The sequence below is a fragment of the Manduca sexta genome, chromosome 22 (assembly GCF_014839805.1).
Source record: "Manduca sexta isolate Smith_Timp_Sample1 chromosome 22, JHU_Msex_v1.0, whole genome shotgun sequence".
NCBI classification, from domain to species: domain Eukaryota; kingdom Metazoa; phylum Arthropoda; class Insecta; order Lepidoptera; family Sphingidae; genus Manduca; species Manduca sexta.
This window is the reverse complement of record NC_051136.1, coordinates 9874701-9895314: the sequence shown is the minus strand read 5'-3', so window position 1 is coordinate 9895314 and position 20614 is coordinate 9874701. Positions and strand designations below refer to the sequence as shown.

The following is a 20614-nucleotide window of genomic DNA, read 5'->3' as shown; positions in this document are numbered from 1 at the left end:
GTAAACGAAGCAGTTTTGATTCGAAAAAGGCTATCGGTGACATTTCCCTTAAAATAGTGTTTCCTCTGAAAATTAAAAAAGTAGTTGTGATGTATATTTTACCACACAAATTAACCTAATAACACCTTTAAAATCCAAATATAAAACATTTCTTTTAGGAATATCCGTTATACCTAACATAAATATTTTCTGAGATACAAATTACGTATCTTCCTATCTAAAAATGATTGCAACAATAATTCAATTAATTATCTCCGGGATCAGCCTATATCCGGTTTTAAACAAGCCGGCATAATCATGTCGGTTGGCAAGGTAATAATCTGCAGTCGACACTCTATCTGGACCCAACTCTACATACCAGCACGTGCAGTACGTACGTAATTACGTTTCACGTAAAAACATTTCAATGTTTTATTTTACAATATCCTACACGTAAAGCATCTTTATATAGCTCCCTATAAAAACAACAAATAAAATTTGTATGAGTAACCCAACAATGCATTATTTGTTCCGCCAAACCTGGCTTTGATAGCCAATAGTGTACCCATTACGAATATTTGACGCATTACAGGTGACCGCATCGTTTACAAATGACCCTATTAGTGGTCACATATAAGTTATTAAAGTAATTAAAGCATAAATAGTTCTGGAACTGAGACAGTTTCCATCGATTAGTGAGATATTTTCCATTGTAAAGTCATAATGTTAATTGTATTATATACAGAGTATCACGCCTTTTTCCGTTATCAGGGGTAGGTAGAGAAGTAATACAACTACATTTCACCAGTTATGCTAGATCTTATGTAAATGGGGGTGGCAAAATTCCAGATTTCATAAAATGTTACTAGTGGTAAGTCTCTCATATATGAGAGTCCGCCTGGGTGGTTCCACCGTAATGTCTACTACTGCCGCCAAGCAACAGTGTGTAGTCACTGTTGTGTTCCGGTTTGAAGGAAATTGTAGCCAGTGTAACTACTGGACATAATAAGACTTAACATCTCATGTCTCAGAATGGCGAGCGCAGTGGAATACCAAACAATATTTTGTAACTCAAGTTGTTGGATATTGTTTTTACTATTTATAAGCGGTCGTATCGCTTACCATCAGGCGAACGGCAAGCTCGTCTAGTCATTCAAAGCAATAAATAAATACTGAGTTAAAAAACCGAATAATATTGGGGTCGAACCATATGTGAGGTAGGTACCATGTATGCAAGGGCGTATTACGTAGAAAGTATTAACACGTGCAAGTGGAGTATCGGGGAACCCTATTGTCGCACGTGCGGTTCTGACGTATAAGGAAAGAAATGGGGGATTTTTCATGCCTCTGGAAAGTACTGACAGTAAGTTCACGACTATATCCCTAATGAGTCAAGCAGAGGTGTGAACAAATATGTACTATATTCGGTCAACTTCTTCACTTTATAATACAGATTTCATACATACATGTTGAGTTTTCTTAATTTGGGCTTACATTAAAGCTATACGTTATAATGTTTTCACTATTGTAATCGTAGTATTAAGGCTGCTGGAAAACCTAATAAATAAATAAGTAAACTATAAAATAACAGTATATTATGCACAGTCAGCCATAAAGGAAGATTCAAAACTTCACAACGCTCTATCACATTAACTTAAATCAAAATAAACTTTTTTCTTTATCTAAAAAAAAATCTTAAAAAGCTGATTTTAGTAAATAAAAATGATTGTTCGGAGGACAGGAAGGACACAAAAGTTTTAATTGATTTAAAATTTGTTCAGCTCCTTTTGTGGCTGACTATACTTTGGATTATGTAAATCACCGTTTTTTAATGGCTTTAGTAAAGAGAACACGGTTGTTGATAAAGACAACAATTTAAGCGCGATTTGAAATTTGTTTAGCTATTTTTATGGCTGGCTGTACTTTATATTACATATATCACCTCTTTTTCAATCAAAGTAAGCCCGCATTTATTGACTCCATTGCATACACCTACTTTCTTAGTTTCTAAGGGTTAGCTTCAACACCGACAACTTAAAAAAACATACAAAACCGTTTTTGAAAAATACTATACCCGATAACAGAAGTATATTTAAATTTGATTTAAATGATTACGTTCAATCCAAGAAAACTATACAGTCTGTTATAAACATGGTATTTATCGTCTTACATATCGTATACAGTGACGTTGGAGCGTAATTGGCATATAAGTTGTATTTAAGATAAATAGAGGCCTGGTTACATAATAACTGACAACAAGTTGAATATATTGAATGCCTTGACATGATGGCATTACACGATAATACCTTATATAGGAGGCCGTAGGGTCTACAGTCTATTTCTTGATATAAATATTTAATAAATACTAAATTGAAGCAACGATAGCCTAGTAGTGGAAAGAAATACCGAGACGAATGTGCGCAGGTCCAAAGGCCAAGAGCACGCCTGTGATGTTTCTTATGTTATGTACGTATTCTTTGTGGATCATCGCTTACTTTATGGTGAAAACGTCATGAGGAAACCTGCAGACTTAAGAAGTTCTTATAGAAAGGAAATAGAGGGTATATGAATCATGCCAATATGCACTTGGCCAATGTGTTGTATTACCTGGAGTCTCAGTAGTGGAGGAAGCCCGTGCCCAGCAATGGGACAGTATACAATACAGAGCTAGTATTATTATATAATTAATATAAATACTAAGTTAGCAGAAGTTAACCATGACCTCGAGACGGTTATAATAGAAGTGGTTCGCGGAATATGTAACTCATTCGTTATTGTTTTTGTCTTCTCATAAAACATAAAGTAGTTAGTATGCTTTAACATTTGTTAAGCAGAACTACGATAAAAAAAGAATAAAAATTCATTAAAAATTAAATATAATAAATTCTCAACATACACAAATTAAAATTTATCAGACGGGCAACCAGGTACTAGAACTATCCATTCCCGGAAAAAGACCTAGAGGAAGACCAAAAATTATGGGCAAATGTGCAACGCGAAATGGTAGCATGCAATATTTCTGATGACGACGTCATTAATAGGGCGAAGTGGAAGAAAACTGAAGCAAGGCTGACCACATCACCATGTGGGAAGATTAGTCAGGAGGAGATAAATTAAAATTTACGGTTACTTTCAACAAGTTACTGTACATTCAATCTACACAACTATTTAAACGATACACTAGGTTACTTCACGGCCGTTTAATTGCGGATAGCATGAGTACTACGTGTGTCGAGGTAAGCAGCAAATCGTGATGCAACACGATTCACAATGATCTCTTATTTCTAGAATAAACATTGATTAGTGTATTTTTATAGGCTATGAGCCACTAATTCTGTTTGATACGTAGATCGGGTTACAAAAAGTAATTTTTCAATTAAATATATTCTGTTACATGGGATTGGGGTTTGTTTTATGTATAGCTAGATGCTATTGTCTCGAGGCCGAAAAAAGTCGCACGATATGAGAGAGACCAATGCCTAACAGTGGGACTACAGGTTGTCGGTGATGGGTAATAATATTGATATATTTTGTATTCATGGACTCTGTAAACTAGATGGAATTTCCATAATTTTCGCCGTTATAACCATGCCGATTATTGAAATCAAATCTTATTACTCAAAAAATAAGACGCTTGCAAAATTTGTTTTGCTTGAGGCAAAATGCTTCAATAACTCAAAATTACTAAAATATTTTGCGTACTTGCGTCCTGCTTTGAAAGCAAGAAAGAAATAGAAGGAAGTAGACCATTAATATTTTCATCTCTTTCCTACCTTTCTATTTGATTAATTCCGTTGCGGGATAAAAACAGATAAGTGCTTGAGACTCTTTGAGTTTCACTACTTACTGTCATAAAATGCGTGCCAATGCGATCCTGGCTTACAGGAGTTGCTGTGGTGGGTATGAGGGCTGGAACGTCTAAATAGGAATTATCACTACATCCAACACTAATTTACATGAAACACCTGGTCCGTTACTATCTTTAGTTAAAACATCAGTCATAATGGTGTGAAATTATTTTGGGGCTATCTTACATACGTCAATTTATATAATCAGTTAACACAGTCTTCAACAAATTTTTGATAGACTTTCTAGAAGGGTCGATATAACGCGCACATAAATTGAATAATTTCCTGTGTTGTTTTGTTTACTGGCACTAAGTAATTGCTTTAAAATTACAGTAGGTATAGGTGAAGTACATTTTAGACGCGTGTGTGGCGTGGATAATATATAAATATATTATACTCCACATCTCAGTCACATGTGCTTTTCCGGTAACTACTGACGCAAAGATAATCGAAGTACCATAACATCGGTTCATCGGTTCCTGCTTTTACTAAAAGTATACAATCATTCTAAAAAACCATAGTATATACATATTGCTAAAATTATTTCACGATGAATTATACTAGCTTACTGTTTATTATTCTGATCAGGTTCGAATCCTGGGTCGGGTAATAATAATGGGTTTTACTCTCAGCATCAGCATGGTGTTCTAACTCACATTATGGCTGAAATACAAATCACAAAATAATTGTGCTCTGGTTGCACTTCTGTCTATTGCGTAGGGTATACGAAGCATATGTGACTTTATGCGCAGTCCAAAAAATACAATACACAATTGCATTTGTTAAATCCCCTGACACTGTTAATGAGCTTGCTATCAGTTATCCCCTTCGTTACCTTTTATACTTACTATAGACAATTCAAGAGACAAAGACAAGATGGATTTTAAATCTTAGTATAAATATTATGTGTAGAAGAAACTTTTTACCCTGACGCCGGCTGAAGTCAATTTTTCTTGAACATTATTTATCTTCGTAATAATATTTGTTAATTTCATAAAAAAATATTGAAATTGATAAAAGTGACGGTTATTTTTCTTTTTCCAGAGGCTTTCGGTTAACTAACCCATTCATAAAATACAAATGGCTGAATATAATAATATTTAAAAATTATATTTCTCTATGGACTGATTTTTCTATAGTCAGATAAAAGTAATTTACTTAAAGATCTATCAACTAAATTAAAAAGACTAAAAAACAACATAAAAACCTTATTTATACAAATCATTTATATATGTAGGTATAATACTTTGATTCATCGATATTTGTTATAAACTGATCAGGCCTTGACGCAATATAATAAAACAAAGTAATACATTTGATGAAAAATTCACAACAATTGTGTATTTCGGCGAAAAAAAATTAAACTACAACATTGTAATATGGTAATGAAAATGTAAACTATTGTTTTGGCAGAAAGTTATGTGTCCAGAAATAATTAATGAATGCTTTGTTACAGACCAACCGCCGCCATGGGACAGGACGAGAAAAAGGGGACTATTGTCTTGGACAATTTCAATTCGACGTGAGTTAATTTTTGATTTTTTAATCAACATAACAATTCGGGATACATTCCATTCAGAAGTTGAATTTTTATTCCAAATCAATAAAAAAGAAATAGAAAAGTTTCAAACATTGCTCAGGTAATTAAAGAGGAATCATGTATGTAGTACTAATTAACAAAATTCGTAAGCAATTCAACCCACGTATTTGGTGTATTTATGTATTTCTAAATTTAATCAGTTCCATATTTTAACACAATATGGCGAGGTTTCTTATTTCCTGGGTAGCCTATACTTCTGTTTATAAACAGTTCTTTTTATCACCAGTTGAACGGGTATCTCATTTTTTTCAAACTTAAACCTGCAAATAAGACTTACTTATTTACGAAGCATCGTATCATATTAATCTTGAGGATGTACAAGTGGTTTTCCTTGTTAAGCCCTTAGTGTAGAATGATGACACAAATAAACTACTTGACACAATTCTGCCGTACGTAAAAGGTTCTGGGTACAGGGTCAAAAAGTCTATTAGTCTTCCATTCATTATTTAAGAGCACTTAAATATTGAATGATTACCATGTCGACATGGTAATATGGTACCAATACCAATTAGTACCATAATATTGTACCAATTTCACAATAAAACTAACGCAAAACAGCTACTGTTTGGTACAAATCTCCTTTTTTTCTTTAAATATCAATAAATCATCCATAAGTCCTCTGCCGCTTTCAAAAGATTACTAAATGAACCACGTTACCTCTGGCATTTTCCGTTCAAAGGCGACGGACATTCAAATCTTGCCCAAATTCACTAACCGCAGAAATCAGCATCGCTGTTACCTCATTGAGAGGTACCATTCCGGTTAAATCCATCTTTGCCAACCAGGAGTTTCGTTTTCGAACTGAATTCATTTTGTAAAATGTTCAATATAGCAAAATGTTCGTTATTTTATGAATTTTATCGAGGTTTTAATATTTTACTTTTCTCCCGACCTTCCCCTCATGACCATGAAGGCTGCAAAGTCTTCGAAACGTTGGGAGAAAAATAAAATATTAAAACCGCGATAATATTCGTAAAATAGTTTAATTTAAATGTCTAACATTCGCGTAAACTTAAGAAATCAAAATGTTCGTTATTTCCAGTGCAAATTTAGCATCAAACCCCGGATTTCAATCAACACTGAGTCTCGGCTCAAAGGAAGTTATCAATGAGAAGGCTTACGACCCCTTTGAACATAGGAAAGTGGCGCATCCAAATTCGTAAGTAAATAGTCTGGCACATTTCATTGTAAATGCGATTTTGATCCATTTACCACTAGAATGTCCTTCACAAGAAGGTGGTTCAGCCTTAACTTTTTTAAACAAAATAAATAGGTGGTTAACAACAGTTAATGCTTTGATATTATTATATTTTACCTTTTATATTGATTTCGTTTTGCTTTTATGATATTAGCAACAATACTTGTTTTCTAATTTATAAGTATTTGTTTGCTCATTTTTAGCTATAAGATTACTATAAGTGAAGGCTTGTTATTAGCTATCAGTCAACTAGTTTAGTTATTTAGGTTTGTATAGCTGTAAATCTTCCATATCTCAAATGAATAAATGTTTTTGTCTTTTATTACCTATTTTACATTGCGGTTACGATGTCACTAGCTTGTAATTGCTCCAAGGATAATAATAGTCGAATAATTAAGTAACTTACAAATACAAAAGCCGACATCCGAGAATATGGATTTTTTAGGACCAGTTAAGCATTTTCATAAATATGACAATTTGTTTGAGGCTTTAATACTTAGTTCCACAAGTATATTGATGGTTGGTTGAATATAAAAATTGATAATTAATTGCAGAAGTATAGGGTCATTAGTCCATCTGCTAAAGTCTTCGCTCGGTTCTGGGATCCTGGCAATGCCTGCGGCCTTCAAGAATGCAGGTCTTGTTGCCGGAGCCTTAGGAACTATCGTCGTAGGATTCATTTGCACACATTGCGTTTACGTTTTGGTAAGTGGATACAATATAGTTTTAGCTGTAAAATATTTTATCGTAGTTACAACGAAATAAGGTTGAAATTTCGTTCCACCTTACGCAAACTTTGCCAAATTAAGTTAAAAGAGAATTAAAGTTTTATATATTTTGTTATTATTAAAACCAAATGTATGTTGAATTTTGTTAGTACCTATTATGATCGCAATTATTGTTTTATATTCCTTCTAAAAAAATACAAGCAAAACCCTATGGCATCGATAACGATATCTTGTAAGGAAATCCATAAAACATGACCTCCGCACGCTAAATAGAAAACATGTGGTAACTTTTTAATATTAAACTCCTAATAATTCCTAATAATATTAAAATTAATAATTTTGCATTATATCAATATCTACCATACAATATACTGGCTCTTCGGAGTCCACAGTCTTCATATTTACAACTAATAATTTTCTTGTACGTAGAAATCTATTTGAGTTGCATTATTCGTTTTTGATACTTAACTGTGCGCAGGCGTTGTTCAATTTGATCAGCATCGAATCAACTATTAAGTATAATTACGTTCGATTATGACCTTTAATATCTATTTCAGAGAACACAATGTAAATGCAACACTTTGTAATTCTTAATTCTGGAAAACTTTGCTATTATTCATTGTCAGGCGTATATTAAAATATAGTTCGGAGGATTCGCGTGAAACGTTTTTTATATTAATAAAAGGATTTTTTATACATATATATAAATATTAAAATATTTGATTAAAACCTTTGTTATAACGAAATTATTTTATTATATGAAATGAATTTTAGGGAATATGACAAAATTCTTTGAGGAAAAGTAATCTCACGTAACAAAAATCAAACTGAACTTTGGGAATCCATTTATATCAGGAAACATTCAAATAAACGAACGAAATTATTTTTCCTTAACGCCGCCGAAAAAGAAGAAAAGCTATATTCCTTTCACCAAGAAATATTTATGCACCCGATCTACAAAGTAGAAAAAAATTGTAAATTCAACGTATAAACATAAAAGAAACGTGGTGCAAATTCCAAATATTTAGGGTACCTTTACGGGAATCTTTATAGGAACACTTTCTTGTCCGTATGCCCATCTTTCTGCCTCTCAAGATCCTTTTTTCTTAGGAACGCTTAGAGGTATTATGCTGAAATTTATATCAAACTAGCTGACCCGACAGAAATTGTTCTGTCTAACTATGAATTTGAAGTGCGCAATCGCTGACAATTATTTCAAGCAACTGACAGTTATGTAAAATTGAATTATTGTCGTTGTTTTCTTAAATTTTCTATTTATCCGCGCTATTTTTTGAATTTTTCTTTCATAAGAACCTTCTCATGACAATAACAAACACAACAAAAAAAATAGTGAAAACGGTCCAGCCGTTCACTCGTGATGGCTTGACCAAGGGAAACAGGGATTAATTTTTTATATATATAGATATTGGGGTGTACTTTTTGTCGCATATTTTGGCTTATCTTGCTATTTTACAAATGAATCAAAAGCCATAGGATAATTCCTGTTAAACTACTACCAATAATCTAGAATTTTGTAAAAAGCAATCTCTTACAGCACATGTAAAGAAAAAATCTAAAAACCATAAATAAATAACAAAAATAAGCTAGTTTGTACGGAACCCTCGGAAAGAAAGTGCGGAATTTTATTGTGTTTTTCCGTTCAGGTGAAAACCTCACAGGAAGTCTGCGTCGAGGCAAAAAAACCGTCAATGGGTTTCGCTGAAACTTGCGGCGCTGCACTCCAATTTGGTCCTAAGAAATTACGACCGTGGGCTAACTTTGCAAAGTAAGTTTTTACTACACATCTTATTCTAGAATTTGCGTTATGTACATTGTTTCATGGGTCACATTGCTGTGATATTATGCCGTTTAGCATGGACACGGCTTTATTTATTACCGAGACGATTTAGACCTAGCCGGATACGGCTAGTGCGGCTTGGCAAACTGCACATACACTTTTTCAACCATCCAATTGTCTTACGTAACCTAAAGAGAACAGTTATTAACTAAACACTGAACATTTATTGACCAACCTTCATTAACATTATTCTAATTAAAACCTAATTCCATAATCGACCAAAAATAACATCGAATACCCTCTCAAATCTAATGTTGCTTTAGGTTGGACCCATAGAGACAATTGTGGCTAATATTTAATCTATTTTAATTTCTAGAACGTTTGTGGACTACGCGATGACAGCCACTTACTTAGCAGCACTATGTGTATACATTGTTTTTATTGCTGAAAATTTCAAAGAGGTAAGTGATCCGTGCAAATTTATTTTTATTATTAGCTGAATTTACCTACCTACCTGTCTTGATATGACTATTAGCTAACTAGGTTCCTAGGCTTTTGTTGGTAGTAGAATCAATTTTATATCCGCCCGCATAACGACCACCGTACACAAGATGTAATAACCCGCCATAATGGCTCACATAAGTGTGTCGTGTTCCGGGATCAGCTTGTGTATGCGGTTTCAACATGCCGGCATAATTGTGTCGACTGCCGAGGGGTCATCATCAATCATCTCTTATCAGTTTATATTCTACTGGACGCCATTCCATTTACCATCAGGTAGTGGGGTCAATTGCTGCACCCTTATAAAATTACGATCGATCTTACTTCGGTGCCATATCCCCTTTAAAGACCGGCTCTTACCCAATGTGGGGTGGGCACCACATCTTTTTCAATGGTGTAGAAAAAATTGGGCTTGATTATACGATCAACTACTTGAATTAATTTCCCTCTAAATGGTTCAGATTCGTCTAAGTCCCATTAAAAAAAAGTGCCTCTGGAGATAATTGAAAACGGGTTTTCATATTGTATTTTTTGTAAAATGCAGAGAATTCTTAAATTCTGCAAAAACGTCAACACAAATGAGTTGTTATCGACAGCGTTTTTACACCTCTCATCTTGTTTTTTAAAAAATACCTTAAATTTAATAATTCAGAAACATTCTTTGCCCCGAAATCTTTTTTGTTGGAATTCATAAAAACTTTCTCTAAGTTGATTATTGGATCATAAAATACGAAATTTTGAGCTCCAGGTTTTATGTGCCACCAAATTAACACGTTTTAGAAGTGTGACTTATGTTGCGTAATAAATTGTATGTAATAAGTTAGTTAGCCTTAAGAATTGTCACACCTAAATTGTAAAAGTAATGTGAGCTACAATGAAACAGATTCTGAAATTCTAAAAGCAATTACTGTCAGACGTCAGATTAATTATTTCCTGGTAACAATTTGACAGCATCAGCGCGGTGCTTAAATGGTAAACAGTACATTATGATTGCGTGAAATTCTTACATTTAAATTTATCACAGTATCAAGCACAGATTGGAATCAGACTCATTTAGTATCTAATAATATAAAAGATTCTTTGACCTGACATTGATCTCTGAACTTTAAAGCATTCAATTTCAAATATTCATTAATTCAAATAATCGACAACGACTATAAAATAGAAACTGAATCTATTCCATTTCAGTGTTTAAAAGAACGAGTACATCTCATTTAAATTTCTAATACTCCATTCCGATTCCAATCCTTTATTTACATTTAATTTCACAATCTATCCTGATTGTAACCATTCCATTTTTTTTTGTGTATCGGACCTCGCAGTCTATATCGCGAAGAGCCTGCAAATGGGATACTGGAATCCCACGGCTTAGCGACTGCAGGGCCCTGGAGGAAAGTTGGGAGGGGATAATTGGGGGAAGGTAAGGAACCCTCTTAAGAGGGGTGGAGGGGATAAGACCAGGATATGTTTTCCTCATAGACCTCAATACGTATTACATGTGCCTAGCTGCGGCAAATTTCCTCCCATGCATGGGCGTGCATTCAGTGTGGAGACCAAGCGCACAATAACCATTCCATTTTCACATCAGGTACTTGACGTCTACATGCCAGAATATCAACTGCCGGTGGAGGCGTACTGCGCCCTGACTCTAGTGCCGTTGGTCTTGATCTGTCAGATACGGAATCTAAAATACCTGGTGCCTTTCTCTGCTGTTGCCAACGTGTTCCTGGTCATCTGCTTCGGTATCACGATGTACTACATCTTCAATGATCTACCGAACCCTAAGGAAAGAGAGATGGTTGCCAGTGTAACGCAATGGCCTCTGTTTATCAGGTAAGATTTTAAGAGTAGTTTTTTGTTGGTTAAAAATTTTATCTAAACTAGGATAGCATTTGTATAATATTCCAAAACATTTTCCACGATACTCTATTTCAAAATCAGCCGACATTAAAAACCTATGTAATGTCCTGACCTCAAGTTGGATGAAATCACAAACAGTTAGTGTAATCAGAAATTCATTTAATTGACAGTTTAAATTCTTTTGATAGTTGAAAAGTTTTCTTCAGCTATTAATTCACTAAGGGCCAGTGTAGTCACACCAACGTCAGTCTCAGGGTCGTGTAACAAATTTACTGCATTTTTATGTACCTGAGTAAATTTAATGTGACTATTAGTATGCTATCGTTGTTGTGCATATATCAAAAGTGCTGATGTAAAATTACCTTAGAGACAGATGAGCATCGTAAAAAGTTTGATCTAGATGGATTTACTACTTAGCTTTTGTGATAATGCTTTTTATATACGTTTTTAGTGTTATTGTTGATTAACCTGTGCTATATTCAAGTAAAAATACTCTACAAACAGAATCTTCTTTATACGGTTTTTTACGACGTTTACGAATTTTAAGATATTCAATTTAAAGGAGATACTTGTTCACAAATTGTATACTTTACGATAAATAAAAGGAGGAATAGCAGGAAGATATAAAAGCTACCCGTAATAATTGTGAGAAACCTAATGCTGTCTTGGCCAACCTTAATATAGGTTTTAGCCTAGCTTAGTGACTAGCCTTTATCTAGCTACGTAAATGGTAGAGCGGGGTATTCTAATACACTGCGATTAATCTTATCTCGATTTAACAGAATGAATTGACATTTAGGAATAATATAGTAGAAAGCATTATGGTGTTGATTTATGCAGATGCTTTTAATTTTATAACGGATTATGTGCATTTAATACATTAGGTATGCTATAGATTGTATCTAATTTTAGAGATATAAAATGTAAATTATAGTCAAATATTTTATTTAAAAATAATCAGTTCTACCTTATTGCAGTAATCGTTATTACTTCAAATGTTACCTATCTTGCTATAACTTAAAAATATTCGTCGCTTCGTTAATTTTTTGCCTCTCGGGCATGTTTTCTTTGCAAAATAATGGGTCATTATATATTTACCTCATTTAAAGCCCATTTTAAAGCTTTTTGACCGTCGGATATTTTGTGAATTATTAAAGTTATTATGATCTATTTGTAAGGTATACATATACCGAAAATGTTCTGTACCTTTGTAAAAATTCTTAAAGTTACACAATCATATTAAAATATTCAGAAACTGCTATTAAATACTTTGCCATGTGACTGCTAACCATTTGGGTCCTATGCCGCCCGCATTGATCCACTATTCTCTTTCAACGATTTAATTTCTGCTGTCTTATAGCACGGTTATCTTCGCAATGGAAGGCATCGGCGTGGTGATGCCGGTAGAGAACGAGATGGCCAAGCCGCAGCAGTTCCTCGGCTGTCCAGGAGTCCTCAACATTGCCATGACCATCGTCATATCCTTATACGGCATTGTTGGGTTTTTCGGATATATCAAATACGGCGACGACGTTCGTGGCAGCGTCACTCTCAATCTACCAGCTGATGATTTGTAAGTTCCAAAGAACATTTCTATCATTACATCTAGTTTCCTTAACAGACGGGAATGTATTCACAATTCCAGTTGTAATATTCCGTGGTGGCTGTAGTGGTAAACATAATATGCTATCTGATGGTATGCTCGTTCTTGGTAGATAAAAAGGTGTTAATTTCATACAACAAATCAGGGGTTTCTTTTTATAATTGTTGGTTAACTGCCGTCTTAAGCCAACAATTAACCTTAATTCATTAGTCCCAAAATCAACAAAATTGTTGTTCCAGAAAGTTTAATTACCGCAACGACGTTAAATTTAATTGATCACCAAGTTAATTCATTTCAAACAGGATAAACAAATAATTTCGTTTAACGTACCTCTGATTTCCGAGTACGGTAGCAATTAAAAATTTAACTCAAAATTGAATGAAAATGAATGGATTATATAATTTCTGTAATAGACAAGTTATTATAGAACATTATTATTTACATACATACACAATATGTACATACATTAATTACATACAACAAACTTCTACACACTAAATAAAATGTAATTTGTCTATCTAAAAAGAATGTAAACATCCAATGTTGATTGGTTTCTGTACGAGCCAATAATGCTCATACAGCAATTGTCGTGCATATATTCATCGATATGTCGTCGCGCTAAACAATTATAAACAAACTTGCGACTCAGATAACTAAACGTACAATCTTTACTTACAATAAACTCTTAAACTTCAAAGTGGTTCGGCATTAATTATTATGGCCTACAACAAACACAAAACTACTACCGGGCATCGTCAACAACGAAAGCCCCAACAGTTCCTAACACGACTAATATCGAATTCACAAATTTGAATTCAAACTGCTTTGGTGATCCTAAACATAAAGTTTCAACATTATTGCAAACATGTGGAATCTAACATGCAACTAAATTTGAGACGGGCAATTTTTTTATTATAATGTCAATTTTCAGCTTGTCACAAAGCGCCAAGATCTTGATGGCACTGGCCATCCTCTTCACGTATAGTCTGCAGTTCTACGTTCCCATGGAGATGATCTGGCGTCAACTCCACAACAAGATCTCGGTGCGATACCACAACATATCTCAAATCAGCATCAGAACAGCTGCTGTTGTTGGTTCAGGTTTGTTTATTTTATTTATTGACCTGTAGTATGATTAAAACACCATCTGTTTTTTTTCTTTTTCTTTTTAGTTTCTCTCTACTATAGCCTATAAATGTTTGTATACACACAACAATCTTATAGACAAATTTATTTATTTATAATTTATTTTTTTATTTATTATTATTCACCATCGTTACATAATGTCTACAAGTCTTATAATTAATAGAAGAACAATTCAAGACATTAAAAGTACATAACTAGTGGTCCTCACACTAGGACAGCCTGTATCATGAGACAATATTATTTCATTTTGCTATATTCTATAATTAACCTTTACCAAATATTGAACTTTAATCCTTCATTCTTTATTCTTTTTCCTGAATATATTAACACTTTCCCTGGCAATGTTAATTATGGGGTTATGTTAGGTTTTGACTCTTCCAATCGTTGCTATAGATTACTAATAAATTATTCGCAAACAATTCCTTCCCGTCCTCCTACCAAACTGACCAAACAAAATAAGCTAAGCTGTATTAAATAAAACACCAATCTACTTTGGAATGTCGGCGCGAAATTTTTGGTTAGGCAAATATTTAGGCCATGCTCGCGAAAGGATTTAATGGCGATATAATTAAAACGTAACTTTGCGACGCTTCAAAACGTTTTATATAAAACATATTCGTGGTTAGACTGAATGAAATTAATATTTTGTCACAGAATACAAAACAGTATTACCTAATGTTAATAAATAAAGCGAAGTTAGAGTTAATTTGATCAAAGCTTTATTAGATTTAATTGTTCAACATGTCAGTTCTGAGTATAGAGGTTCGATCATACAAGATTTAATAAAGCTATAGGAGCAAGCAACATATTACTTCAAACGTTAGGAACAAGATCTGTTGATTGAGTTAAACTATTTCAGAGAATATTAGGAAGGGCGTATCGTGTCGAACTTAGCAGTAAGTTTGTAACTTCGATACTCATGTGGTTTAGTAATAAAAGCGCCTAGTAAGGTTCTGTTCACATTTTTAGCAACTTGTCAACATAAATATTATAATATAATAATAATAATATCAGCCCCGTATTATATACTGTCCCATTGTTAGGCACGGCCGTCCTCTACTACTGAGAGGGATTAGGTCTTAGTCCACCACGCTGGCCTAGTGCGGGTTGGTAGACTTCACATACCCTTGAAAATTCTTATTATATATATATATATAGAGAATTTCTCAGGTATGCAGGTTTCCTCATGATGTTTTCCTTCACCGTTGAAGTAAGCGATAATTCACAAAGAATACACACACATAAATATTATTGTGATCAAATTAAATATCGACTGTTGGTAGGTTAATTGATTTCGGACCCTTTCCCGAGTAAACGGCCTTGGGCATTATCCCGTACACTTTTTGTGCACGAGTTACAGCGGGGGAGATATTTACGAAAACGTTTTATTCAAGCTTAAGTGTTTTTGAAAATTTTAAACTACTAAAATATTCTCTATTAAATTAAATTGTCTATTTTGGTTGCAAATTAAAGTTATGTGTAGTTTAGGAAGAGATTTACGGAATCAACATTTTTAGTGTTATTTTTATTGTGAAATTAATGACCCAATATCCACATTATAAAAAAAATTAACTACCACAGTGATAATAACATATTTTAGATTTTTTCACGTATTATATAAATTTGCTGGGACAGGGCCTTAAAAAAGCTAAAACGAGTGGAAGGTAACAAAATATTATGAAAATATTACAACACTTCTCTTCCTTATTTATTTCATATATATTTAATCACTTCTTTTCCTATTATTAATATTTAAATTAATTATATTATCTGAGTGGGCTTTTACTCTGATGACGTCAATTGAGTGCCAAAATTAAATATTAAATTTAATTAACACCGTCGCATTCGAATTCTCCATTAAGTAAATCATTTAAGACAGAAATATTTATGCTTAACTTAATTTTGTATCTATAAATATTTAGAGAGATTTATAAAACGAATCTCTATTCCGCAGCTAATTTTAAATATCTCTATTTTTAGGATCATTAATTAAAACTTAGATATGGTAAACGACTTTTTGTAGATCTTCTAACTTCCCAAACTAACTTAGTTAATTAATGACACCACCACTTATTTCTTTTCCAGTTGCCATCGCAGCCGCATTCCCAGATCTGGAATTGTTTATCAACTTATCCGGGGCCATCTTCCTTTCAAGTCTCGGTCTCCTGACTCCAGCTGTCATTGACACCATTCACAAATGGGACAGAGGCCTCGGCCGCTTCAACTGGATCCTCTGGAAGAATATATTCATTGCTCTCATCTCTCTCACTGCTTTATTTTCAGGCTCTTTTACTTCCATTAAGAGCATGCTACACAAATTTGGTAATACACATTTAGAAGCGGCTTTGAATAGAACAAGCATGTTTAATGAAACGATGGCTGTTTGAGGGTGAAAATCAAAGAATCATGACATGAACGTATTTAGCCGAATTAGTAAGAAGTTCTGTAAAGGCAAGCTCGTTGAAGTAATATAATGCTAATTTATTAAAGTTAAGATAATTGAAACATTTCGTCATTCGTATTTTAATCTCGATTTTTTTATTAGTGTTTGAGTAAAGTAATGTCATGTAAGCCAACTGTTTCATGGACTTTAAATAGATTTGACAGATAAAATTGTGACAAACTTCATGCCATACTTTTGCGTTTCGTTATTTTAAATTATCCAAAAATATGAGCTACAAATGTGCCTTCTAAAATAAATGACAACAGATAAAGTTCCAGAAGAAAAAATTACCAAACTCAGCGCTTATTTTTTAGATGGTTCGCGTGAAATTTTATATATTTTTCATTGTTTAACGTTTAATAATTTACGGTTGTTAAGTCTTTCTGACTATAAACTTGGTAATTTGGTTGTGATTTTATTAAATGTACGATTGTTAACACGTTAGAGTAAAAAATCTGGGGCTAAGCCTTTCGAATATTTTCAAACTTTACTTATAGAAAATTTATATCCAGAAAAGTTTATACATTTCGGATGATCATGTAGTTACAAAGATGTCAAACTGATCAGAACTTTGAGGAATACTTAATTAATTTATGCTTGTTTGTAAGAGAAATTTATTAATTTCCTTTTCCTTATATTATTTATTATTTTTATATGACTTGCTATAATGTTATTCCATAAAACTAGATTATAACGTTTCGTTTTAGATATTCTTATTCTTAGTAGAAATCATTGAAAATAGTCGTAAATGTCATCTGATTTCATTCTAGCTCGATTTATAAATAAATTATGATAACAAAAATCGTTAATAATGAGGATAAAATTTTAATTAGAACGGTATTTCTATATTTCATTCCGAAGCCATCTAAAGAAAGTTGTTTCGTATCGACTTAGTTTCTTAGTTATATATCTAACATATATAATATTGTAATATCAATTGATACACATGCAATTCTTTTTCTGCAGCCTTCGCAATCTCAATTTCATTTTTTGATATATCAATAATGTCTTTTAATATATCACTGATGTTATTTCTTCGTCTCAAACATTGGGAATCGTGACTCTAACTGTGTGCTAGTCTTCGCTATATGCAACCTAAATTTTACTGTGTTTTTTGTTTAAAAATATCCGAATATATTATTATTTTCTATTCACAATTATATTATGATTTTTTTAAGAGCATGTTTAGAGTTTTAAAGTTTAGAATCGCTTCGAATATTATTTTTTTAATTTCTGGAACAGCGCCACTAATCTATCAAATTGACAAAAATTTACACTTCTGTTGACGCCATCAATCCATTTTGTTACAGATATACAAATCTTTACCGAAGTTTAGTCTTATATTTCAACTACATTGAATCAGTCAGGAATATGACTTAGCATTTACAATTCCTTGCCTTTGCCTACCACCACGTTGCAATAAACGTGATTTTGCCAAATACAGAGATATTCAAATAAAAAACAAAATATATCAAAACTTGTTCATCCGCATTTACGAACGTTATCAAAAATATCGATCTGAATCCAAAAAAATGGACATAAAATTTAATGAAACTTTATAATACCTGCAAACCCGTATTTCTACGACTGGTTTTTCTAAAACAACTAGCTTTGCTCAGTGCTTTGCTACGCCAGTGAGTAGGAGTTTTCCGGGATAAAGGCCTGCTATATATTTTTCTGGGATAGGAAGTAGCTTATAACCTTCCCAGGGTCTTAAACTACCTCTATACCAAATTTCATAAAAATCCGTTCAGTAGATTTTGAGAAAATCGATAACATACAGACAGACAGAAAAGATGACTTTTTAATAATATTTATAGATTATTTTTAAAACTGAATGACGAGTCATGTTCGCTTGACTGACGACGGGCGCCATGCTTGCTCATATTCAATATTAACACTGTACCCAGAACTGCGAATGACAAGACACGGACGATGCAATACGTTTGTCACAGTGACGTAGATTTTGGATTTTCAAACAATTATCCTGCTTAAATGTGTTTACATATTCACGGTTGAAAGGCTATTAAGGGTCATTTTTCCCGGAAATTTTTAACTAGTTCAAAAAATCATAGAAAAATGTGCTGATTTTCAATATGTATGAAAATTAATGTCGCTAAAAATGTCGTTTAAGTCAATTATCCTTTCAACCATCGATATATTTCTCATATATCTTAGTGCACGCCGTATTTTAAACTTAGACATATATTACCAATTTTATATAAATGCCATAAAACTTTTCTTCGTGGAATAGTTAAGATTAGTATAGTGCGTAGGATATTTTATCATTTAAGACAAATAATATTTGACAAATGACTAATTTACTGCCGTTTTTAATAAACGATCCCAATCTCATTATTTAATCCGATTCCGAGAATGAACCAATTTTTTGACATGATTACAAAATGTAATTTGTAATCATGTCAAAAAAATGATCTGATTGGTCAATTTTTGAGATAGATCGAAAAATTGGTATCGTTTATTGACTATGGCGGTTAGCTTATAAGGTAAATCTCTTGCAATAGATGTATACGTACTTTACGTATAAGGAAAAAAAAGCGTGACGTTTCCAAATATACAGAACGTGATACATGAATCAGAAATCTTTAGCACTTTATACAAGCGGTCAAAATGCTGCGCAAGAGTTGCGTCACAGACGCTGGTGAATACTTTTTCCTTAAGCAGCATTCGAAATTATAATTAATTTAAATGAGTTGGTATAAAATGAGTAGATAGTAATAAGAAAAAAATGACATATAATTTTTATGTACAAACCATATACTTAATTCAGTTCTGGTCATATAATTTCGCGTCCCTGAAGCTAGTCACGAATGACATCAACTATTGTCAGAGTGTAGAGAATGACTGGGGGCATATATAGCGTTTATCTGATCATTGCTAATAGGCCAATATATTTTTTATAAAATATTTGCAAAAAAGTAAATCCAACAATCACGTAAATGTCATATTTGAAACTTAAATGTTTTGTCCAATGGTTTGGTTCGACAAAACAAAAATCAGAAACGAATAGCAAAAAATAATGCGAATCATACACATTACATCTGTGTGAAATCACATCGTGTATTAGGAGATAAATACAGTTACGGTAACTATTGACTTGTTTAGACACAATTTAAAGTTCGTTGGCCTGTACGTCTATTAAATTTTATCATCTACAGGCGGCTTCAAAAATAACTGAACAAATTCAATAGTTTAATAAATTTTTTCCTCCTCGCTTTCATAAATTATTCTTATCGCGTACAAGTGTTTGAAGTGTCGAATCTGTGTTAAATCATGTGATTTTTGAGGCCGACTGTACACTGAATTTTAGTACATGACTCAAGTGTTTAGATAAGATTATTTTCGAAAACATACCATTAAGTACAATGTTGTAAATCAAACAAATTAGCTGTAAGATGGATAATTAAATGTGATACATAATAATAATTATATAAATAAATAATGATTAAGTTTAACTATCTATTTATTGTGTCATTCACCTCGACAATTTGTTAACGAGTCGCAATGTACTTTAGTTGTTAATTGTGATTTTAGGTTCGATTTCCAGGATGGGTTATTATGTATGTAGGTTTTCCAACAAACACAACACATATCAAACTTGTATCCCCAAAGATGTTGTTAGATGTGCCGCCAACGCACTCATTTTTCACCATCTGTGTTCCGTCCCATGATGTGATGGGGGCGAGCCTTTTATAATATAACACTGAGCAAAATAAAACAAAATTACTGCCCGACCTGGGATTCGAACCCAAAACCTCACAAATGCCGTTCCGCACGGAAAACAATTGATGTTTATGGGATTTTCGATATGAAAAACCTCATAATGACGTTAACTATATAATACTCTGAGACTACGCACACCGATATCACAAATTATAACATGTACGTC

The 20614-nt window shown here is 33.0% G+C and overlaps 1 protein-coding gene across 1 annotated transcript in view; it reads left to right on the top strand.

The window, feature by feature from the left end:
- The window catches only part of LOC115448636 (proton-coupled amino acid transporter-like protein pathetic), a 68236-nt gene extending 48056 nt beyond the window's left edge, over positions 1-20180 (top strand). The window contains exons 2-10 of the mRNA XM_030176128.2: positions 5284-5349; positions 6470-6586; positions 7180-7330; positions 9018-9139; positions 9528-9612; positions 11241-11485; positions 12873-13085; positions 14047-14216; positions 16347-20180. Coding sequence (XP_030031988.2) covers positions 5297-5349; positions 6470-6586; positions 7180-7330; positions 9018-9139; positions 9528-9612; positions 11241-11485; positions 12873-13085; positions 14047-14216; positions 16347-16648 — 1458 coding nt within the window. The 5' untranslated portion in view covers positions 5284-5296 and the 3' untranslated portion in view covers positions 16649-20180. The remainder of the gene's footprint in view (positions 1-5283; positions 5350-6469; positions 6587-7179; positions 7331-9017; positions 9140-9527; positions 9613-11240; positions 11486-12872; positions 13086-14046; positions 14217-16346) is intronic.
- Positions 20181-20614: the final 434 nt, after the last annotated feature.